The sequence below is a fragment of the Doryrhamphus excisus genome, chromosome 2 (assembly GCF_030265055.1).
Source record: "Doryrhamphus excisus isolate RoL2022-K1 chromosome 2, RoL_Dexc_1.0, whole genome shotgun sequence".
NCBI lineage: Eukaryota > Metazoa > Chordata > Actinopteri > Syngnathiformes > Syngnathidae > Doryrhamphus > Doryrhamphus excisus.
In genome coordinates this window covers 19,151,048-19,174,005 of record NC_080467.1, presented here as the reverse complement: position 1 = coordinate 19,174,005, position 22,958 = coordinate 19,151,048, and the positions used below count along the sequence as shown (strand labels likewise).

The 22,958-nt window shown below is 42.5% G+C and overlaps 1 protein-coding gene across 1 annotated transcript; it reads right to left on the bottom strand.

The window, feature by feature from the left end:
• Positions 1-1,384: 1,384 nt before the first annotated feature.
• dusp4 (dual specificity phosphatase 4) lies at positions 1,385-21,901 on the bottom strand. Its single transcript, XM_058053678.1, has 6 exons — positions 21,524-21,901; positions 20,340-20,424; positions 11,317-12,036; positions 10,103-10,230; positions 4,939-5,158; positions 1,385-2,169 (listed from the first exon to the last, which is right to left on the bottom strand). The coding sequence occupies exons 3-6, from the start codon at positions 11,684-11,686 to the stop codon at positions 1,781-1,783; spliced, it is 1,107 nt and encodes a 368-aa protein (XP_057909661.1). The 5' UTR covers positions 11,687-12,036; positions 20,340-20,424; positions 21,524-21,901; the 3' UTR covers positions 1,385-1,780.
• Positions 21,902-22,958: the final 1,057 nt, after the last annotated feature.

The following is a 22,958-nucleotide window of genomic DNA, read 5'->3' as shown; positions in this document are numbered from 1 at the left end:
GAAAACACACCATTTAAATAAGAACATAGTTTATTCAACAGTGGTTCTTCCGTAATAAATAAATGCACATATCATTCATTCCACACAATAAAATTGAAGGAAAGTTATTTCTTCTATGTATATATACACACACGTTTACATGAAGGTTTGATATTGCCGTGATGGTTAAACAGCATCGAGAAGACAAAGACTGTAGAAAGAGAAAACACACACAAAGTATTGCAATATTTTCTTTTTTGTTGTTGACTGATTGGATCTCGCTGTCTATCACTCTTTCAGTATTGTTACACTCTTAAAAAAGTCACTATGATGAGAACATGAATGCTTAAATGAGAAGTACAGTATTGCATCACTTGAAAGTGCTACAGAAATAGGTGTGAACAATCTTTGTTTAAGAGGAACGTGTACTTTGTGAGCGTGTCAGGATGCATATGGTCACTTGGTATGGTAAAAGATCACTTCTAGTCTCGTCTTATTCAAGTTCAGTATTGCAGGGACTCGTGTGTGTGTGTGTGTGTGTGTGTGTAGGTGTGTAGGCAGACCTTCCTAATGGAAACGTAATATGAATGCATTCACTGGATAAAAAGTTTCTTCCAAAAGTGAAATATATTAGAGTGAAGTATATTTAGTGGCTTTATGGTTCACCAGATAGGCCGAGTTTGGCAAGAATGTGGTTGTTTTTCTCTGTTGTGTTGAGGAAAAGATGAACGATGAAGTATTTGTAACACTGGGTTGATAGCAGTGGACCGTAGATTGATGAAGGCACCCGCAGCTCTAAGGACGATAAGTCGGGGGTGTCCAAAGTGTTAACACTGTTAATTGTTAGTTAACATTGTTTCCAAATTTTTCAATGGTTTGCTCTTTCTCTTTGTGTTTTTTTATTTTCCATATATTTTAATTGTAATATGACATTATTAACATTATATTTTGACTTTAAAAATCACACTTTTCCAAAATGACTGAAGTTTAAAAATCATAGCTATACTGGTTGTTTAATCTGTAAACTACGCTGATGATGACAAAGGCGTCCCAATACTTGTGCACCTAAGCGTGAGTGCGTAAGTGTGGCTGTGGAAAGGAAGGAAGGAAGGAAGGGCTTTCCTGGCCTTTTCCCCTCCTTATTTTACTCATTTATTTGTGTTGCCTTGTCAGGGAAGAGTGGAAGATGAAGATCTGAGAGGAGGAGGCGGTGAAGATGAGAAGCACAGATGAGATGAAGCGGAGGAACATAAAAGGAGATGAGAGGAAGGTCTGTTTGTGTGTGTGTGTGTGTGTGTGTGTGTGTGAGAGAGGGAAGAAGAGGACAGACAGGAAACTCCGGTCGGCCCGGCACCTGTCACTGAGGAGGCCCCTGCTTTCTACCCCCCCCCCCCCCCCGCCCCCCACGCACACACACCATCCGTGTCCTTTGTGTGGCAGCAGGAGGAGCGCCAAAGGAGGAAGGAGAGGGTGCTTAAAATTCCTGCTTCCTTCCTGCGTCCATCTCCTCTCCTTAAAGACCTGCGGTCTCCATGGCAACAGGCAACTGAGCTTATTCACTTGTTAGTCATGAGTGTGTTGTTGTGTCGCCTCAGGTCCAACACACACACACACACACACACACAAACTCCTTTAAGTCTATTTTTGGTCAGTTAGAAGAAGGAGCTGGTTTCTGAGGGATCAGGCCCCACCAATGACCTCTGACCCCCTCCCTGGAAGCATGAACATACCCCGTCCACTGTCCCTTGTGTCTGTGCTCGCTTTCAGGGCAGCGCCGCCATTGGCCGCCATTGGCCGGCCATCAGCAGCCAGGTGACGTGGTGATGGGGTTGTGGTGCAGGTAGGCGGGGTTCACCACCGACACGGGGAAGTTGAAGATGAAGGGCGAGGTGGGCGTCCCCGTTGCCGACGCGGTGCCCGCGGACGACTTGGGGCCCAGCAAGGGGCTGGCCGTGGCGGCGGCCTCTGCTGCACACGAGGTGGCCAGGAGCTGAGACTCGAACTGCAGCAGCTGGCCCATGAAGCTGAAGTTGGGCGAGATGATGCTGCGGCGCCGCCGCACGAACTCGAAGGCCTCGTCCAGGCGTACGCGCTTCCTCTTCATCAGATAGGCCAGGCAGATGGTGGCAGAGCGAGAGATTCCCGCTTGACAGTGGACCAGAACCCTTCCGCTGGAGTCCCGCACAGAGTCTGGCCAGAGAGAGAGGTGAAAGGTCAGATGATGTTTTTACACTAACACAAGAGTGGTTATCGTCCCACTTTGCAATAAGTAAAGTGATTGCCTATAGAACAACAAATGAGTAAGGCACACACAATTCGAGTTGTTACTGAGGAACTAATGAAGAACTAATAACAAAGGCACATACATTTAGAGTTGTTACTGAGGAACTAGTTCCGAGTAGATACTGATGGACTAATAACTAAGGGACTTACATTTAGAGTTGTTACTGAGGATCTAATAGCTAAGGTGCATACATTTAGAGTAGTTACTGAGGAACTAATGGGTAGTTACTGAGGAACTAATAACTAAGGCACATTTAGAGTAGTTACTGAGGAACTAATAACTAAGGCACATACATTTAGAGTAGTTACGGAGGAACTAATAACTAAGGCACATACATTTAGAGTAGTTACTGAGGAACTAATAACTAAGGCACATACATTTAGAGTAGTTACTGAGGAACTAATAACTAAGGCACATACATTTAGAGTAGTTACTGAGGAACTAATAACTAAGGCACATACATTTAGAGTAGTTACTGAGGAACTAATAACTAAGGCACATACATTTAGAGTAGTTACTGAGGAACTAATGAAGAACTAATAACTACGACACATACAATTAAAGTAGTTACTGAGGAACTAATAACTAAGGCACATACATTTAGAGTAGTTACTGATAAAATAACAACTAAGGGACTTACATTTAGAGTAGTTACTGAGGACCTAATGAGGTTAAGCACTAAAAGTCTCATCCCAATCTCATGTATCGTTTTGTCTCGTGACACCCCAATTATGGACAGAGTCCGAGCCAGCAAATCATTTAATCGTCTCTATTGTGTGTGATTGTTTGTGTGTGTGTGTGCGTGTGTGTGTGTGTGTGTGTGCATGTGTGTGTGTGTGTGTGCGTGCGTGCGTGTGTGTATGTGTGTGTGCTTGTGAGGCTAGTTTATTTGTTGATGGAACACAGCACGATGAGCAACTCTGTATCTGTCTCCTGTCTTCCTCTAAGACTGTGCCCCTGCACTGAGGAGGCGTTCAAGCACACCGTGTTTTTTTCTGAATGGCTAAAAAGAAAATAGTGATCAAGTTTTATGTGCTGAACAGAAGGTACTAAGTAGACACACTTTAGCTTGTTAGCTGCTGTTCCTATTAGTGAGCATTGTCTTCCACGTTGGGATAAAAACTGTAACACTTTGTCATCACTAGATTAAAAGACTGTAGTATTTATAGCAGACAAACTGGTAAATCATATTTAAGCAACCAACACACACACACACACACACACACACACGAGTGTAGATATTTGAGTCATCCGGCTGCCTCTTTCACACTTCCTCCCTTGCGCCATTTCTGTCTTTTCGCTGCGTTTACACGCTCGCTCCTACTCGCTTACAGCCAATAAAGCGATTTAGATAATAGCCTGATTAAAATGTTTACAGAAAATTCCATTTCCCCTGACAGCATCAGTTGGCGTGGCCAGCCTGGAGAGTCACATCTCATATCCTTACTGCAGGATATTAAAAGCCCCAAATTGAATAATGAGCCGGCTTCATTTGCTCTTCCCTGCTAATGAATTGCATTTTTTTTTTAAATCAAACACGTCTCAGGCCAATCTTACGGAAGATGGGGATTGTTTGTGCTAACTGTGATTCCAGGGAACGCCGCCATGGCGTCTGTTCACGCGGTAACAGTGGATGAGTCACTATCTGCTCCCACAGCAGCTAGCTATGACATACCAGCACCTACACACACACACACACACACACACACACACACACACACACACACAAACACACACACACGTTATACATATGCAAAGCTCTTTTTGCACCAATCACTGCAAGGATATTTTTATTGCTAATGCCGCTCTGGTTTATTTGGTATTTGGTTTTGGCGCTTTGTTGTCCCTTTGGTGTATGTGTGTATGTGTGTAGGTGTATGTGACGGAGGACTGTTTGTGCTTTTCTACCCCCAGACTTCATCTACCGTGCAGTTACAGATCAATCCCAAACGTCATATACAACACAGTTACAGATCAACCCCAGACTTCATCTACCATAGTTACAGATCAACCCCAGACTTCATCTACCACACAGTTCCAGATCAACCCCAGACTTCATCTACCATAGTTACAGATCAACCCCAGACTTCATCTACCACACAGTTCCAGATCAACCCCAGACTTCATCTACCATAGTTACAGATCAACCCCAGACTTCATCTACCACACAGTTCCAGATCAACCCCAGACTTCATCTACCATAGTTACAGATCAGCGCCAGACTTCATCTACCATAGTTACAGATCAGCGCCAGACTTCATCTACCACACAGTTACAGATCAGCCACAGAGTTCATCTACCACACACTATTTTGCAGAAATTCTGGAACCAATTAACCAAGATGAAAAACTGCTTAGTAACAAATCAGTACTATCTGTATATGTGGTACTTAATATTGGACATTAACTGGAGCGGAACAAAGGGTGGCATGTTGGACGTAAAATGACCTATAGCTAGCAATGTCAAATATTGGCTTTTTTGCCGAAAACCAACTGTCAATTTCCGATACCGATATGTGTATCATGACAAATCTCCTGTAGTGGAATGAACACATGTTGTATACAGTATTTTTTTAAATAAATCTGATCAACCGATATCGCATTTTTATGCTGATATCGGTCCGATAACTATCGGACATCCCCACCTATAACTGAAGCAGACGCACACTTACTCACCAATGAACTCGATGGCCTCCAGAAACCAGCAGCTGATGTCTTCTTTGTGGTTGTCCTCCACAGGGATACACTTGTACTGGTAGGCACCCTCAAAGTGGTTGGGACAGTCCGATGACACGTTGAGCAGCGCAGAGATTCCGATGGCATCCAGGAATTCCTTTTTGGAGGCATGGAGGGCACTGCCCAAGTAGAGGAACGGGAGGATCTCAACTGGTCCACCCTGGAGAAGACGGAACTGTGAGTACTTTTTTTAAAAAAAAATTGAATTTCTTTACTCAGTCGGAAGGAAAAAAGCTTAACACAGCATTCACGTAGGCTATGACGTCTATTCTCCTCACTGCACGGCATCCCAGTGATTTGAAAGCTGTTATTCCAAGGTCCAATAACCCATATTGTACCTTTAACCCCAACAAACACACTAGCGAGAGGAAAACATCCTCCACGATGAACACAATGACTTCTGTGTGTGCAGATGACTGGAGTGAAAGAGTGACTCCACTTAAATATTTGTCTAATCACATTAGTCCCAGTGGTTACGACTAGTGTAAGGGTCACCGGGTACATGAGATTGATGGTCACACATAGTGGAAAAATGTCAGCATGTTTTCAATGCGGCATTTGAAGAAAATGTCTTAATTATATGGATGGGCCCAGCCGGTTCCACTCACGAAGGATATGTCTGCTATTGCAGTAAAGCTGACTGGCAAAGCAAAAGCAGTAACCATATTACCTGGATCGTTAAAAGGCTCATCAGTGAATATACCTTCTATTCTATAATTAGCAAAGATGCTTGATATTGGCTTTTTACTGATTTACCCATTTTGCCCTGCATTTCCGATACGATGCATTCAACAGCTCTTCCTTCAGACTAATGTCAGGTCACATCTCGTGTCATGGTTTCATGGTTGTCAAGCTAAAATATTAAATACAAGCAGGGCTCGACAATAACGATGTACCGATGGCCCGGGGCAAGTTAAAACCAAATTGGGGCAAGTAAATCCAATCAGTGATATTCCCGTCGGGCAAGTGCACTTTGGCATGCCATACTGCCAAGACTTTTTTTAAAAGTGGTTCTTGTTGGGTGTTGGTAAAACACGGACTGTGTAATTCCAGTGGTGATTTGCAAACCAATCCTTGCAAATCTTGAAATGGACCTATCAAAATCGTTTATCTAGACCGCGGTCGGTAGTCCACGGTCCGCGTTTTACCCACACCCGTTCTTCTTGGCGATCAACCAATCAGCGATGGTTTGAGTAGGAAAACATCTATCATGGCGTCCCTGCCAACATAGTCTAATTGTTCAACAACTTCTGAAGGAAAACAGCAAAAAGTGATGAACCAGTGCCTCCTAAACAAGTATTTTATTAGCGGCAGCAAATCAAATGATGGCACAGGTGAGTGAATCACATTGCTGTGACAATTTGAGGTGGTCACAATGAAACGCCACCGATTAGATCCAATACCAAGTGCTGATTTTGCACAAGCTACAAAATCTAGCGCTTCCATTTCTCTGTGGATTTTTCTCCCCTTTGCTTCACAAATTATTGTTTGACCATTGAGCATTTTTTTCTGGATTCAAAACACTTTACTAGTACACAAATGTGTCTATTCAATAATGTTTCATTGTGGTGCACATTGTGGCCCCCAAGGAGGTTCGATCAGGCCCGCAGGATAATTTGAAAGTGGAAAAAATGCATAAAAGACATGGAATTAATATTTTTAATTCGCTGCAATTCATGGATTATCCGCTAAGGGGCGCACTCACTGAGACAGACTGAAAACAGCAGACGGTATCAATGCGCCATCTGCTGCTTGTTACGTTGTTAATACCTTGGTCTCTACCTCTCCGCTACACCCTCATTAGCCAAAATGTCGTTATCCAAACGGAGAAAAGTAGATAAGGAGTGTAGAATTTTCAAAGAAAAATGGACCACGTCCTATTTATTTACAGACATGCACGGAAAACCTTTGTGCTTGGTGTGTTTGCAACAAGTTTCGGTATTGAAGGAATATAATATTCGACGCCACTACGAGACTCATCATAGCGAAAAATATGACGGCTTGCAAGGACAACTGAGAAGAGATAAGATTAACGAATTGCTGGCGGGTCTGAGGAAACAGCAGTCAACTTTCATCAAGAGCCGAGAAGTCAGTGAAGCAGCGGTAAAAGCCAGCTACCTAATTGCTAGCGAAATAGCATTAGCATCGAAGCCTCTGTAGGTCTGGACAGATTTTATCAGTATCTACTACCAGGGTACCCCAAATTAACAGCCCTAGCTGCTAAGATTTTGTGCATGTTTGGGACAACCTACCTTTGTGAACAAATTTTCTCAGTGATGAATATCAATAAAACAAAAATGCGTTCAAGGCTCACAAACAAGCACTTAAATGACATTCTGAAAGTGACAGCTAGTCAGGACATGACACCTGGTGTTGATGCACTTGTACAGGCCAAAAGATGCCAAGTTTCAGGAACAAATACAAGTCCAGACTAGACTAACACCTTTAAAATGCTGCCTTAGATACTGTTTGCATTGAAAGAATACAGCTCTGTGAAGATGAATCCTTACTGTGGTGATTTCAAAAATGTGCACTTTAATGTTAGTCAGCAGCTTCAAAACAAAAGTTGTGTGATGGAATTCTACTGTTCATACAACTCCATAAATTGTCAGTATATATTGTATGCACTTCCGGAATAACAAACAAAAACAGACTGTGTACATATATTTATACTGTTATTCTGTATATTTTGTATTTTCATATTTTGTATTTCATATTTTGTATTCTCATTCTTTTTTAATAGATGTGTATGCACCTACTACACCAAAACAAATTCCTAGTATGTATTTGATCATACATGGCAATAAACCTTTTCTGATTCTGATTCTGATGTGTATGTATGTTTCATGTATGAAGTTTACAGATTTACAGGACAGGCGAACACTTTCTTCATTACACATTTAAAATCACTCTCCTTAGTTTGTAAGGTGTACGCAGGGATTACATTTAGATTTTATATGCGTATGTGTAAGTGGTTTAAAAATCCCTTTCTTTAAAAGTCTCATTTAATCTTAAAGTGCATTACTATATTTTTCAGTACCAATTAAAGTTTTGTGCCTTTGTACAATCAGTGGGATCAGTTGCAATGCATATTTGTGAATGATAAAAGTAAATTGCACATTTGTCTAAGGAAATATGAGGTGTTTCATGAAATGTTTTGTAAAAGGATAGTTCATTAAATTTCAATATTTCCCTAATGTTCTTGTGCTTCTTTACACCAAAACAAAGGAAAGACATGATATTTTGGTTATTTATAGCAGAGTATGGTATAATTTTAATGGTCCGGCCCACTTGACATCTCCCTAGGCCGTATGTGGCCCACGATGCGAAATGAGTTTGACACCCCTGGTCTAGAGGGCTCTAATAATATGAAAAAACATATATAGAAGATCGTAAACGACGACTGGGCTCATTCAGCAAGTCATGCACCAACGCAGAACCATATTAGATTAGAGGTAGTACATCTTTGCAAATTGCATAGTTACAATCCAAAGGCGAAACATGGAAATAATTCCACAGCGTGGAAATACGGAGCCTGTTGCAGTGTGGGACACCATATACCATATAACCACCATCATAATTATTAGCTGACTGCATTAAAACGCAGAGTAGTAACTTTCATGTTGGTCTTTTCTACAACTAATATTTCATTCTTGTAATTTTTATCTAGATGTGGTACCTTGAGTGGGTGTTTACATACAATAAAAAAGAGTGTCGATGATAACACAAATCCCAAATTGTAGGCAGAACCACGTCACTTATCTCAATTAGTAAAACGTCAGAAATAAAAATCAAACTTTAAATAAATAATACAATATAAAGGTCATCATTTGACTGGTATTCAAGTGTAATATTTCACTACAAAATTCAGCACAATGTTTACAGTTTCAAAGCGGAAGAGGTTTTTCCTGTTCAGTGGATCAGTGGTTCCTATCGACGAGGGTTGTGTTCGTTTTTGTCACTGCTGACGACCTCGTCCTGCCAGAGTCAGGAAGTGATCAATACCGCTAAGAGATGTAATGTGAGCAGGAGGAGGATGGGGGGTTGGGGGGGGGGCTAAACTAGCTCATCTCGTCGACAGGAAGTGTTCGCAGAAGTCCACCTGACAGCGTGGCCAATGACTATCTCTTTTCTTCAAAAACGCACAGAGGCCCGATTGTCTCAACTTGTTCCGCTTGTGTTCCGGAGGAAATGAAGCGGAGCCGCATGTGACTTGGAGAGTTGCGTGAAATCGGCGCAGACCAACTAAACAAGATCCTCCAGGGTCACGGGAAGCGACGGAAGCGGGGAGAATAAGTGGCGGAGTGTGGCCGTGCTGTCATAAGACTGATACCTCAGCGCAACAACAGCAACAAGTAAATTTAGAAGACGTTTTATGACGCGTCGCTACAGCTCCGAGGTCTGTGTCTGCATGGTTTACATTCCCAAATTCACTGGGAACGACTGCGGAAACGCAAACAACCGTTGAGATGCCCTTGAGCAAGGCAAATAGCCAACAGCTGCTGCTGCGTTTGAACTTAATTCAACTGCCACTTGAGGAACCCAACTAGATAGTTTGCTCAAGTACTGGTAGACGTTAATCACGTGTGCAAATAGAGTTTTTCATCCTCATTAAAAACACAAAAAGCTTCTATGTGGTTGACGGTTGGCATTTGGAAAGCAGGACGATTAACTTAGTTATGGAAAAAGGATGCAGATCCACTTGCATCGGGCTCAGTGGGGCAGTGACCTACAGCAGATCCATCAGCTGGAACTGCAATTAAAAAAAGCTTATTGTGACTGCTGACTTTGGGCAAGAGGCATGGGACACCCGGACTGGTCGCCAGCCAGTATATACCAGTGTTATACTGTAAACAAAGCAATATATTATTTAGCGTATCAACATGTCAGCGTTTTCTCTTTTCTCAAGCTAATATGTGTGATTATGTTGTTTTGCCTTTCATGGATGACTACGGTATTTAGGTAAGATATTTACGTTTTTAAATCAAAAAACGATTCATCGAATACCTCAATAGTTGTCCATTAATTGGATAACCGATTAATCTGCGTTTGATCAAGTTAACTCTTGCAACTGTAGTAACAGTAACAACTTTAGGCCTTTTACCTGGTCGTGGTGCGGCGTTCCACAGGACGAGCATGACGATTCCACGCTGGACTGGCTCGTGAGGGAGGGCAGGGATTTGGTCTTCAAACAAAACTCGGGGTACTCTGTGAAAAACTTGTCGTAGCCACCTGGAAACAAGACATAGCGTTGATGGCGCGTCTACGGCGACTTTCTCCCGTCATGCGGTCTTGTCTCAATGATTCTGACTGACTGCAGTGGATTAGAAACTATTTCATCATCCCTTTGCTTGTTTTTTATCCGCTATACTTCTGGAAACTGACCACGACACCCTGCAGGCAAATCCAATCAGATTAACTGTAAAACATTGCCTTTAGAAGACACACACATATACTGTAATACTGTATACATGCAGTACAGTACACCGAAGGCTCCACAGTGGGAAAGTCGCATATGGGAGGGTTAAATCAAATTCATATTTCAAAGCATCCGGTAGAAGTGATAATATGTATGTACAGTATATGTGTGTGTGATCACCCTGCATGGAAGTCCCTCTGGCTTCGTGTAGCATCAACGCAACGGCATTACCTCATGCACTCAGCTCCTAGCCATTGGTCCGTGTGTGAATGATGCCTGTGTGTGTGTTTACGTACGTGGATTATTCCAAAAAAGACAAACCCCAACATCTTAAACGCTAACAATCAGCCTGACAAGCAGCATACTGTATGTGTGGGGTGTTAAATATGACAAAAATGCAGAAAGGTATGTGTATGTTATCAAATAAAATATCTTAGTGTGTCGAGGTTGTATGGAATTGTATGGAGTGGGTATTGGTAATACATTCAGCCAAATCAAATACATAAATATGAACGTCATTCAATGAAACACTGTATGTATGTTAAATATGTGTACTGTTGGAGTGACTGTCATTTTTATTATTTTAAGTATGCTTTCTTAATCACTATTTACAAGAATGACCTCTAATCTAACACAAATACTACAAATGGGGGATGCAGCAACATTCCAAAATGATTTTCCTTCCTCATTGTAGAGATGAATTTATTAAACATTACTGCGTGGAATATTGTTGTTTAAAAAGGGCAGACTCAGCTGTGGTGTGACAGAGGAAGCCAAAATGACAATTGGAGAAACATGTTTTGGAAAGGTTCTTGTAATGTGTCTCAGTTTAGTATAACACTGTAGTACGAAGTAGAGTACTGCAATATTTCACGGAAAGGCAATAGTCTTGTCCTCACCTTTGAGAAAGTAGATGAGCGTGGTGGCGGAGTCCCTGCACAGTGCGTGGAGCACCAGGCTCACCGTGCTGTCCTCCTTTACCGTGTCCGTGTCGGGCGTCCTCTCGTCGTACAGCACCACGGCCGAGTACATCCCGGAGCGAAGGCGGGCCCGCACCTCATCGTCCCCGGCTAGGACCTGATCCAGGCTGAGCACGGAGCCCTTGGCCCTGCGGCGGACGATGGTGTTACATCGGGCGTTGACGGCCCCTCGGATGTGTCCCGCGCTGAAGGCGAGGAAGGAGCGGCAGTCGAGCAGCAGGCACCGGGCGCCGTCCTCCTTCAGGAGCCGCTTGAGCACCGTGCAGTCCATCTCGCAGAGCTCCTCCATGGCGCGTCGCTCGTGCTGGGGGTTCTTCTGCGGACTTGACTCGCTGTGGCTTCTCGCCTCCCGTGTGTGTGTGTGTGTGTGTGTGTGTGTGTGTGTGCGCGCGCGGACGGATCCCGCGTGGTTACCCGCCCCCCCAACGCCGCTGCGCCGCTCCTCTATGCGAGCATCTCGTCTCCCGTGGAGCTCATTGTTACCGCGACCTCCCCCTTTCTCTCGCTCGCCGCTTCTCTCCACGATTGTTTCTCCTCTTTTCCTTTTTTATGAATGAGGAGCATGGCGTCACGGCGGAGGTGACGTCATCCGGTTTCTCCAATCACAGGCCGAGCAGTCTCGCGCGCCGTCCTCCCCTGCTGTCCATTCATAAAAACGCAACACATCAATGAAGCACAGTGGATGGAGAAGGAGATGGGAGATGGGAGATGGGATTGCACCGTGGACTTTGACACCCGTCCTGTCAACAACACGCTTCTCCTTTTCAAACAAACGCTGGTGGTTTTGATTGACACAGTCGGGGAGCTACTCCCTTATTACGACTCCAATAACTCTATTCACTTTGGAGTCATCAGTTTGTTTTTCTTGATACGTGTGTGTAGGGAAGAAAAGCTCTCACTCCATGAGCGGTTTGGTATAACGAGCCAGTTAGGGAAGAATATAATGTCTTTTTATTCTATATCAATAAGAACATGTTTATTGTAAATTGCAGTGGTCTTGAAACTATTAGGAACAGCTCCACTGCTATTATCATTCTATTTTGAAATGAATAACTCTCTGACAGTGTCAATCAAACCTGGTCATTATTATCAAATCTTATATGGAACCTCATCAGGCAGTGCAGACAATACAATTACCTGAGTCATAATACATAATCATAGTATTCTAAGCATCAAATGTTCAGAAAAATATAACAGATAATGACTAAAGTGGGAATTAGCCCATTGTGAAATGCTTAAAAAAAAGTTAAAATTGTACTAAAGTGAGACTTTCCAGCATTGCATCGACTGGTTCACTTCCACTTCATTTTGCAGGTGGGAGTGCTTACGTATGTGTGCACACGTACACGTGCATGTACATACGTCTGCACCTGCCTCTCTCTCTGTGTGTGTGTGTGTGTGTGTGTGTGTGTGTGTGTGTGTAATCCTACAAGCGGAAAAGCAATTTGCATCTTCTATCAGCCAGCCTTAGTGAGCGTGCTCAGGCATTTGCATGTTGATCTCATTTCCATGGTGATCAGACCAAAGAGTGCAGCAGATGAGAGAGAAAAGGCTTACAGTTCTTGGTTTGTTTGTACACAACCGGCTTGTATACATGTTCTTCATATGTATTCTTAAAGACAATATACTATGACCCTTGTTGGAAACAGTAAATGAGCAGCCAAGTTAAACAAGATATGATATAGTGAGGCTAATAATATTGTATGTGATTTGTAGTGGAATACAGTTGGAATATGGACTACAATCCATTGGATTTGTTCAGCTTTCCAAAGAACGTTTTACAGTCACCTGGTCAATAGAGTCTGCTTATTTTATTGCGTAAAGCTGCTAAATAAGCCACTATGGAGGGTTGCAAGTGCCAGTAATTTCATGAGGATGGGGAGAAGCACTATCAATTCAAGAAAGAAGTCATAGCAAAACACAAAGGTGGTGTCCCATTCAACAAAATGTATTTGGTTTTCATACGATACGGATTCTTTGGGACAGATGAATAACGAAGACTGCATATATAGTTGTGTATAATTAAGCAGCTTATCAGACACTCATATTCACTCTGAAAGAAGCTGACTGTCAGAGCCTCGCAAGTCCTTAGTGGAGCTCTTTTGGAGGGGTAATGCAGCGTTCTTTTAAAAGATTAAACATTTTCATGATGCTGCGTGGCTGAGCTGTGCTGCTTTCATTGACCCTCGGAGATGATGAGAGACGCTGACGTCAGGGAGACATAAGTCACTTTTAAAGCACTGAGAAATTGCAAGTGCGTGTCACTGTGATTGCTCATAAACTCCCTGAAATCCTGTTTGTGCATCCTGATGGGATTTTGATTGACCTTGTATGGTGCATTAACTGGATATGTTGGTTATGCTTGTGGAAAAGACTGGCTGAGTAAAGGGGGGGGGGGGGGGTGGCATAGTAAGTGGTGATCACGTGCGCTGGATCGTAGCCTCCATTAACACACCCACACGAACGCACCGCATTACTACCGACCCCAAACAATGGCGGGATGCTGCAGCTGCCGTAGCAACAAGGGTGAGGTGATGGGGGGCGGGGACAATGGGTAGCCAGATGAGAGGTGATTGGTCAGGGGGAGGGAGACTGTGTGCTGATGTCACCCCTCCCTCAGCCCTCCCCGTCCATCCATTCATCCCCTCGCGTCGTTGGCTCGCATGCATGCCGTCATCCATCAATACAGCGACTAAAGGGGGGGGGGGGGCTGTCATATAGCCACACGTCAGTGTTGGTAAATAGCTCTTTCACTTCTTTCTCTCTGGCTATGCACTACAACTACAATAACATCCTAGGCAGTAGATGCCCGCTTTTCACGAGAACTACGTTCCACGCCGCCCAGTGAATGATGAAAACATGCGAGTAATTGACATGCCCGGGAAAATCAATCCTTCCCCTCCAAACCCTCTTGCTTAATTGACAGTGACGTTCTCCGATTTCCGGTCAACATTTGCCTCTCTCTTCAATTGCCATTGTTCACTAGCGATAGACGTTAACAACCAAAATGCTCAATGCACCATCCTAAACATCGATACATGCCTCACATACTTATTAAACACATTTCAAATATAAAACGATCAATGAACAATCAATGATGTTGCATTCACGGACCACCAAACAAAGTGCGATATCTCGACACTTGACGAAAAACATTATCAGTACATACATTGAATATTGTTATAGAGCATAGAAAAGCTGTGTATAAATATGGTTTTTTAACATTATTAGATCCTTGTAGACATGAAATAACACCCCTATAGTATCCTTTATGCACCTATTATTCATTCCATTCCAGACAGATAACAAGCTAAACATTCATTCATTCATTCATTTTCTACAGCTTTTCCTCACGAGGGTCGCGGGGGGTGCTGGAGCCTATCCCAGCTGTCTTCAGGCGAGAGGCGGGAGGCGGGGTACACCCTGGACTGGTCGCCAGTCAATCACAGGGCACATATAAACAAACAACCATTCACACTCACATTCATACCTATGAATGGCCAATTAACCTAGCATGTTTTTGGAATGTGGGAGGAAACCGGAGTACCCGGAGAAAACCCACGCATGCACGGGGAGAACATGCAAACTCCACACAGAGATGGCTGAGGGTGGGAATTGAACCCTGGTCTCCTAGCTGTGAGGTCTGCGCACTAACTACCAGACCACCGTGCCGCCCCAACAAGCTAAACAGTTAGCCTCAAATGTATTTCTTCAAAACTTAAAAAGCCAAAAACTTACCACTTCCGCACATAATGGGAGGAGACCTTTTATTTTCTAATTCAAAACAGTCATAACAAAAAAATCATGCTAAATCAAACATGATACATGATAAATAAATTTTATTGGCGCTGTCAGAAATGTATTACTGTCAGTTCAACAGTATGTTTATTTTTGTGGTCATACAACTGCGTCGAATATTTCTATCGCCTCATTTAGCTCAGCGAGAGGGTCAAAATATCAGCTTAAGCACCTCATTCATGCTCCCCATGGTTTCATTAAACCAAACTGCCTCGAAGAAACGTGAATGGGCCCCACTAATGTTATGTAATTGTTACGTAAGCCTTCCAAATTGTTAGACAGACAACAGCCTCGCATTTCACAAGTGAGTAGCTTGCTGGTGGCGAGCGCCGAAAAGTCGGGGCTCACCCTGAGCTGCTCTAAAAATAGACACCAGAGATGGCCTGACACATCGGGGAGGGGGGGTGTCGCGGAGGAAACAGTGTAAGTTATGACAAGTACTTTAAAAAAAACCCTGAATTTCTAGACAATACGAGCAAATAGGTCTCATAATTCCACTTAGACGGTCATAATTGTCATTCATTTTTACAATGATGATATGATATGCTGGATTCTATGATGAATTATGCAGAGGATGTATCGCGGTTGATGGTGTGTTAGGAACGGGAAAGGGAGAGGTCACTTTGACTGAACCTGGATGTTCTCTTTCTCTACCACATAGCCTATAGCCTGTCACACATGCAAACATACACGGAATCTGTGCTACTCTCTAATCCCATAATGCAGTGATTAAACCCTGAGTGACTACGCTACATTTTCAACGATCATGTACTGCATCTGTATTTGTTAACTGCATGACGTGCTTGTGTGTGTGTGTGTGTGTGTGTGTGTGTGTGAGAGAGAGAGAGAGAGAGAGGAAAGGAGTGTGAGGGTGAAAAGGCCCATTGAGTAGCGGAAATGAACACCGGGCATGGAGTGAGGACAGATCCATATTTTCACTGTGATGAGGGGGATGACTTGTCATCTGCTCTGCATGGTGGAATAAGAACAGCAATAAAGCACATTAGTGATGGCCGCTAAAGTGTCACGCTTGATAATGTCAATGAAAACACACGACGGCACTGCAAAGCTACCGGCGGGCTTCACGATGACGACATCATGTGCGCCTCCTTTTTAGGGTCTATGTTGTGTCTGTCTCTTGCGGAGACTGTGGTGGGTTAATGAGTAATGCACCCGACAACAGCTTAGCCATGAAGCAGCTTGACAAACACACATGCAAGGTCATTGCGCTGATACCACCCTTCTTGTCTGGTCTAAGTTGACTACGCACACACGCACACACAAAGTGACCTTGCTGCCTGTTGACCCTCTCAAGGTAGTGTGAACTTTGTCTTATGGGTTTCCTGCTTCCTCGCTTGCAGATCAACGATGACTAGATTTAACAGAAAGATGTATTTACTACTGCCTTGTGACTGGCTGTCAACTAGTCAGTGTGTCACTTGAGCAATGTGCTCTAAAAAAAGACTAATAGGAGTGTAAATTTGACTATGGGGTGTTGTGTCATGTCTACAGGGCTCTAAGTCCTACACAGGTTATCTACGCACTTGATGGGAAAATATTACATTTATTGATATTGTCGGGTTTAAGTGTTACATGTCTACATGTAGTCAGAGTGTAGTGTGGGCCTACAGGGAGAGGTGCAGCAGCTTAGGAAAAATAAATAAAAATATATTTTGACTTCCTGCTGTGTAGTTCAGTACAGTGAGAGAGTAAACAGAGTATAGGGTGAAACACAAAACTACATTTGTTGCATCAAATATATACATATATTTTTTTAGGAGTAGACACAAGTGTATTATTTCTGTGAGGGTGTGCTCACTGTGCCACACTTTTGAGTTAATGAGAACAGGAGATTAGCTACTGATTGTGTGGAAAGCTTCCACTGTCACAACTCCTGTCTGCACACTGTCGACGCTGGCACTTTGCTCTCACTTGGACCACAGCCAAGGTGAGAGGTGAAGGAACCATCAGTTGTCATAGAGGATGCGGTCGCTACCCAGCAGACTTTGAAGTTCACCTTGTATTGATTGCACAGTAGTTGGCAATACGGATCTTAGCCACAGTACAAGCACCCTCGCTAGATCGCAGTTTTTCAGAAATCAATGAATAAATGAATGCTGTCTGTTTTGCTATAGACAATGGTCTATTATTAGTCAAAACATATTAAAATACACAGCTGGGATACCCGAGTTTAATTCCACCCTCGGCCATCTCTGTGTGGAGTTTGCATGTTCTCCCCGTGCATGCGTGGGTTTTCTCCGGGTACTCCGGTTTCCTCCCACATTCCAAAAACATGCTAGGTTAATTGGTGACTCCAAATTGTCCATAGGTATGAATGTGAGTGTGAATGGTTGTTTGTCTATATGTGCCCTGTGATTGACTAGCCACCAGTCCAGGGTGCACCCCCCCCCCTCGCCCGAAGACAGCTGGGATAGGCTCCAGCACCCCTCACAACCCTCGTGAGGATAAGTGGTAGAAAATGAATGAAATTTGAAATTCAAGTCACTAGATGGCAGTAAGGACACAAAACATTGAGACATTACCTTAACACTACAAGTAGCCATGGTCGAGTAAAAATAAAAGTGTGGAAGTGGTACATAGGTTTGCATTTCATAGGTTTAGAAGACATAAATTCAAGGCTAATAATTCTCATAATTCTCACAAAATTATGCCTTTTTCTTGTTAGCTTACAACCTTTTTTTCAGAATATTTTGATTTTGTTCTTTTTCTTTTAAAATTGCTTTTGCTGTTAAATTATATTTTTGAATGGGCCAATAAAAAATGGATGTGGACCGCAAATGGTCCCGTGGCTGCACGTTGGACACCCCTGAGTTAAACCAAAAAATCAGCTCTCACATTTGTTGACACACACTGCCAGAAACTGTCACCAAGACAACAATCAGAGCGAATTTGGCCCGGGGAAGACAGCACTAGCTAATGTGCATACACTTGCATACAAAACAACAAACAGGTTGAACTCAAGCTGACCTTTCTCTTCTGTCTCTTCTAATTCTTCAGACAAAAAGCCCACAATGATTCAACGACCACTGATGAAGTGTGCAAGGGGGAGGGATGGGAAGAAGCTGTGGTTGGAGGGTGGGGAGTGTAAGGACAGGAGATGGATGGGGGAGGAACGAGAGGAAGTGAAGTGTCCTTGTTAATGTGACACCGTCACATTTAAGTGATTGGATTTCCTCTGTGTGTAGTGTGTGTGTGTGTGTGTGTGTGTCGCTATGAGTGTGTAGCCATGAGTCAATTGCCCAATTGCTTGACAACCAACAAGAGAAGAGTTACACAACACTCAAGTGAAACATTTGCCTCCTTCCTCGCCCCCTCTGTACGATGGCTGGAGGCGCACAATGACACACAAGCCATGAAGTCTCATCGCAATCTGCCGCATCACAACGCTTCCGAATTGTATCATGAAGACACATACCTGGCAGCGTTTGCATTGGAAAATAACCGTTGTCACCTGCGGTACTGTGTTGGTAAATGTTTACATACATTACCCAGAAGGCCTGGCACCTTAGACCGAAACCGGAAGAGCTAAGCGTGAGTATAACCGTTGTGCCGTTAGAAGAGCTGAGATATTGTTACACATGGCGGTTCCTATTTGCCGACACAGGAAACGATTTAAACGGGAGTGGGTGATGGGGGGAAAATGGCAAAATATGGGAGTTCTTATGGGAAAAATTTGCTATTTTTTATGTACATTTCCATTTTCATCTGACCTTTGGGAACGAATTAATAACAAAAATAAAATATGCCACCCCTTTTTGTTTTTTTTTTTGGATGGCGGTTGCAATTATATGACAGGCTACACAAATAATTCATGGAAATCCTTGTGAAAAAGGAGGTCCAGCACATACTCACCAAGTACTGGTTAGTAGGACACATCTAATATGGATGATTTTTTATTTTTAATCACTTTCAGACCTAGAAATTCAGGGCCCACGCTGAACACTGCACATTAACACCCTGTCTTTAACAGCTCATGTCTTTAATTGTTCAAACGTGCATCAGGGTGTAAAATATCATAAAGTAGTTGTTCTTTAAAGGCAAGAGCACAGGTTGGCTTGCCTTAGGGTAAACAGATGATGGAGTCCGTAGCAAAGTCCATCTGGATAAAGCACAGAGCTTTAAAAGAGCAGGACATCACGTCATATCAGCCATGATACAATGAGAGGTCCGCAACCTCGACCCTCATGTCAGAAAGTAACATTTAACGGTCTACTTGCCACTGCTACAGAAAAGAAGTCAAAAATGTGAAGTTATTATATTAAAGAAACTGTACAAAAGAGTGCAGACCTCTGCCAAATGCCAAAGTTCCTTCCATATTGTGAGTTATGTGCACAAATGCCGAAAATGGTCCTATATCGCAATGGTAAAGAATCCTTAAAAAATTCCTAGATACAAACAGTGATCCGGATCACCCCCAAAATTCAAAATCAGTTCTTCTTTCATATATTTCTTATCATTTCCAACAATTCCTGAAATTTTCATCCGAATCCATTCGGAACTTTTCAAGTTATTTTGAACATAAACAAACAAAAGATAAACGGCGCAGAAAAGTGACAAGAAATCTGACAAAACAGCAAAAACTTAAAAATCAACAGTTTTTTACAATTTACAAGAATAAATTAGTGGTGGGCAAAACCGTTCATTGCAGTTTGATTCAGTAAAAAGATCCGTTCATTTTGGTCAATTGGTCGTTAGCCTGTGATCTCCCCCTGTGCTTAGACCAGGTCAGCTGTGTCGAGTCAGTCCGTTCACTCATGTTCACGTTCGTTGTGTCGGTCAATCTCTCGGTCTTTAAGTCAGCTAACCCCCCCCCCCCCCACCCACAGAGGGAGGTGCGACGATAGGATAAGACCGAGCTGCAAAAGGAACAGTGAACTGACTCTCCAGCCAATCCAAAAAAAGCATTTGCAACTGAACGGGTATTTTAGGGGCGGTGACCTTGTTCATTCCGTTCACAAAAAAGAACTAGTTCTTTTGACCTATTCGTTCATGACCGACACACCACTAGAATAAATACTTAGAAATAGAAATACTATATACTGTACATACTGTATATCGCACTTCCAAGTAATCTGTAGTTGACTTCTATCCCACAACAAATTTGAAGTAAAGTGCCAAATTACCACATATCTCCATGAGCCATTCTTGGCCCCGCCCTCTCCATCTTCCTCCTTCCGAGCAGACGTCACACTAGGCAGCAGCATTAGCCTGGCAGTGGAAAAGAGGTCAGAAGCTGTTTAGTCAAATGACAAACTGACAGTCGATGGAGAAGAGGAAGAGGAACTCTGATTGTTTATAAGAACAGAGGAAGACAGATACTGCCACTATATTTTTAACCTTTATGATAAATGTGATAAAAGACACTGGTGGGAAACATTTCACGGTACACCAGTTTTTTATTATGTTTATAAAAACACTTTTTGCGCTATTGGATCTTGTTACATTAGGCGTACATTTGTAGTCTGGCGGCACATGATGAAATCTATCTTTAGTGTGTGAATGAATGGCGGTGAGAGGCCAGTTTGACAGTGGGAATGAATGTCATGATCTAAGTACAGTATAGAGCAGTGGCGGCGTGCGCAGTGTGCACTTGTGCAGCACAGGAAGATAAATGAGACAATTAAACACAACTTGATGGCACCTCAGTGACTAACGATGTTTCCTTCCTGCCTGTCTGAGCGCGCGCGCACACACACACACACACACACACACACACACACACACACACTAGAAAGAAAGTACTGAGGTGAGTTTAGAGGTCTGTTGCAGTGTTTCCATGAAAATGTTGGAATTGTCTTTGTAATTGTGCGGTAAAAATATATCTGTGTGTGGTTATTAGTGTCAACATTGAAGCTTTTTGTATTTACATAAATACATATATATCTATTTTTCTCCATTTCTGTGGGGGTTTTTTTTGGTTTAATTTTTTTTATTTTTACATTGTGCCACGGGCCAATAAAAAAGACGCTAAGGGCAACAAATGGCTAGCCAGGCGGCACTTTGGACACCACTGACTTAAAGCAACCTTACTATTGAACCTTCACAGCAAAAATACCGTACGCACATCATTTTTAGAACTGACATATTTAAATTTAGAAAAAAACATAAACGTTTGATTATTAGTAACTGAAAGCTAAGTCAAAATGGCCGCCAGTACTATTTGTCTAAGCGTGTGATTTCTCCCAGCCAATCAGGGAAGAAACGTAGCCACTACAAATGTTTCAAGGGTATTTCGACTACATCTCTCAATGTTTATTTTATTTATATATGGGTTGCACATATGTTTCTATCCAATATTAAGACTTACCTCTTTAAAGGTCCCTTTTTTGAGAAGAAAACCAGTCATTTAGTGAGGTCATCCCTGGACGCTAATGCTAAAGTTAGCTTGAACTAGCCGTTGTATTTCTCTTCCACATGACCTTTAAACGATGCCTTTATAGCACTGATTCAGAAATAAGGTATAAATATGCTCCCTTTACTCCTCATGATACACTAGAGTGTGTTGTGTGCGTGTGTGTGTGTGTGTTGTAGCTCCTGCGCTAACTTCCTGTTGTGTTAAAGGCCAGCAGTCCATCGGGAATGGCCGCTCATGTGATAATTGGCTTTGCTCATTAAAATAGAGCTCAGGCTTTGTTGTGCCATCTGGATCCACTGTCCTACCTCCTGTTGAGAACGGGATTTGAGTTTGTTCCTCCGCCTGTGTCGTGTTTACTGGATATATATCAGCGCAGGTCTCAATTGGGGTGTGTGTGTGTGTGTGTGTTTCCAAATAGCAGAGAAAAAGTCCCTTAGCTGAGACAAAAATAGACCCTTTAAATAATAAGTCCATTACATTTCTCTCATTTAATCCTGTTGTTAATGCACAAAAATGCTGCAATTATGGCAAATTTGCGATATAACACTTTTAAAAACAATCCAGTAAGTCCCTTGTGTTTTAATTTGCAGTACCACAGCAGTGTGGAATGTGAATGAAGTATTGTCAACACACAATGGACACTTGAGCTCGCACTTGCTTCTCAATGTGTTGCACTGTGTTGCTGTCATTCATGCACACGTAAGCCACACATGACCTAAACCACCTCTGTCCGCCGCATTCTTTACATTCGCTTACGTTGCATTGGAAAGAGTTTACCCGTTGTATGCGGGTCACAAGGACAGGAACAAGGAACAGATGTTTCACAAACGCACACAAATGTATCGGATGACTTAGTGATTTAACATTAAATATGGATACTTTTTTCTGTCAAAGCCACATTTTTTTTTATTGCTAGACATGTTTTTTGTTATTACAGTAATCCTTCACCACCTCATGGTTCCAATTTTGCGCTTTCACTCACGTTTTTTACAAAATAAATGAATAAATAATGCCTATTATTAGTATTTTTTTTACTATTTTTGTAAAACCCAACTCTGAACCCTCAAAGTCACTTCATTGATTCAACTCCCCTTGCATCGGGACAGATTGATATACCCTAATATACCCTATTTGTCACTATATGTTATGTCTGCTAAATTGGACAATACAAATATAAAGTTGACTATAGGGTTGTTTATTTCATGTCTACAGGGCTCTAATAATGTTAAAAAAATGTATTTAGACGGTTGTAAACAGGTTGTCTATGCGCTAATGAACCACGATTAACAAAGGATTAAAATGTATGAGTTACTTTTTATCAATATTTTTTTATCTTGACTAATTAAATTAGTTAAAGTAATTAAGGTATGTTTTACCCAGTCAGATT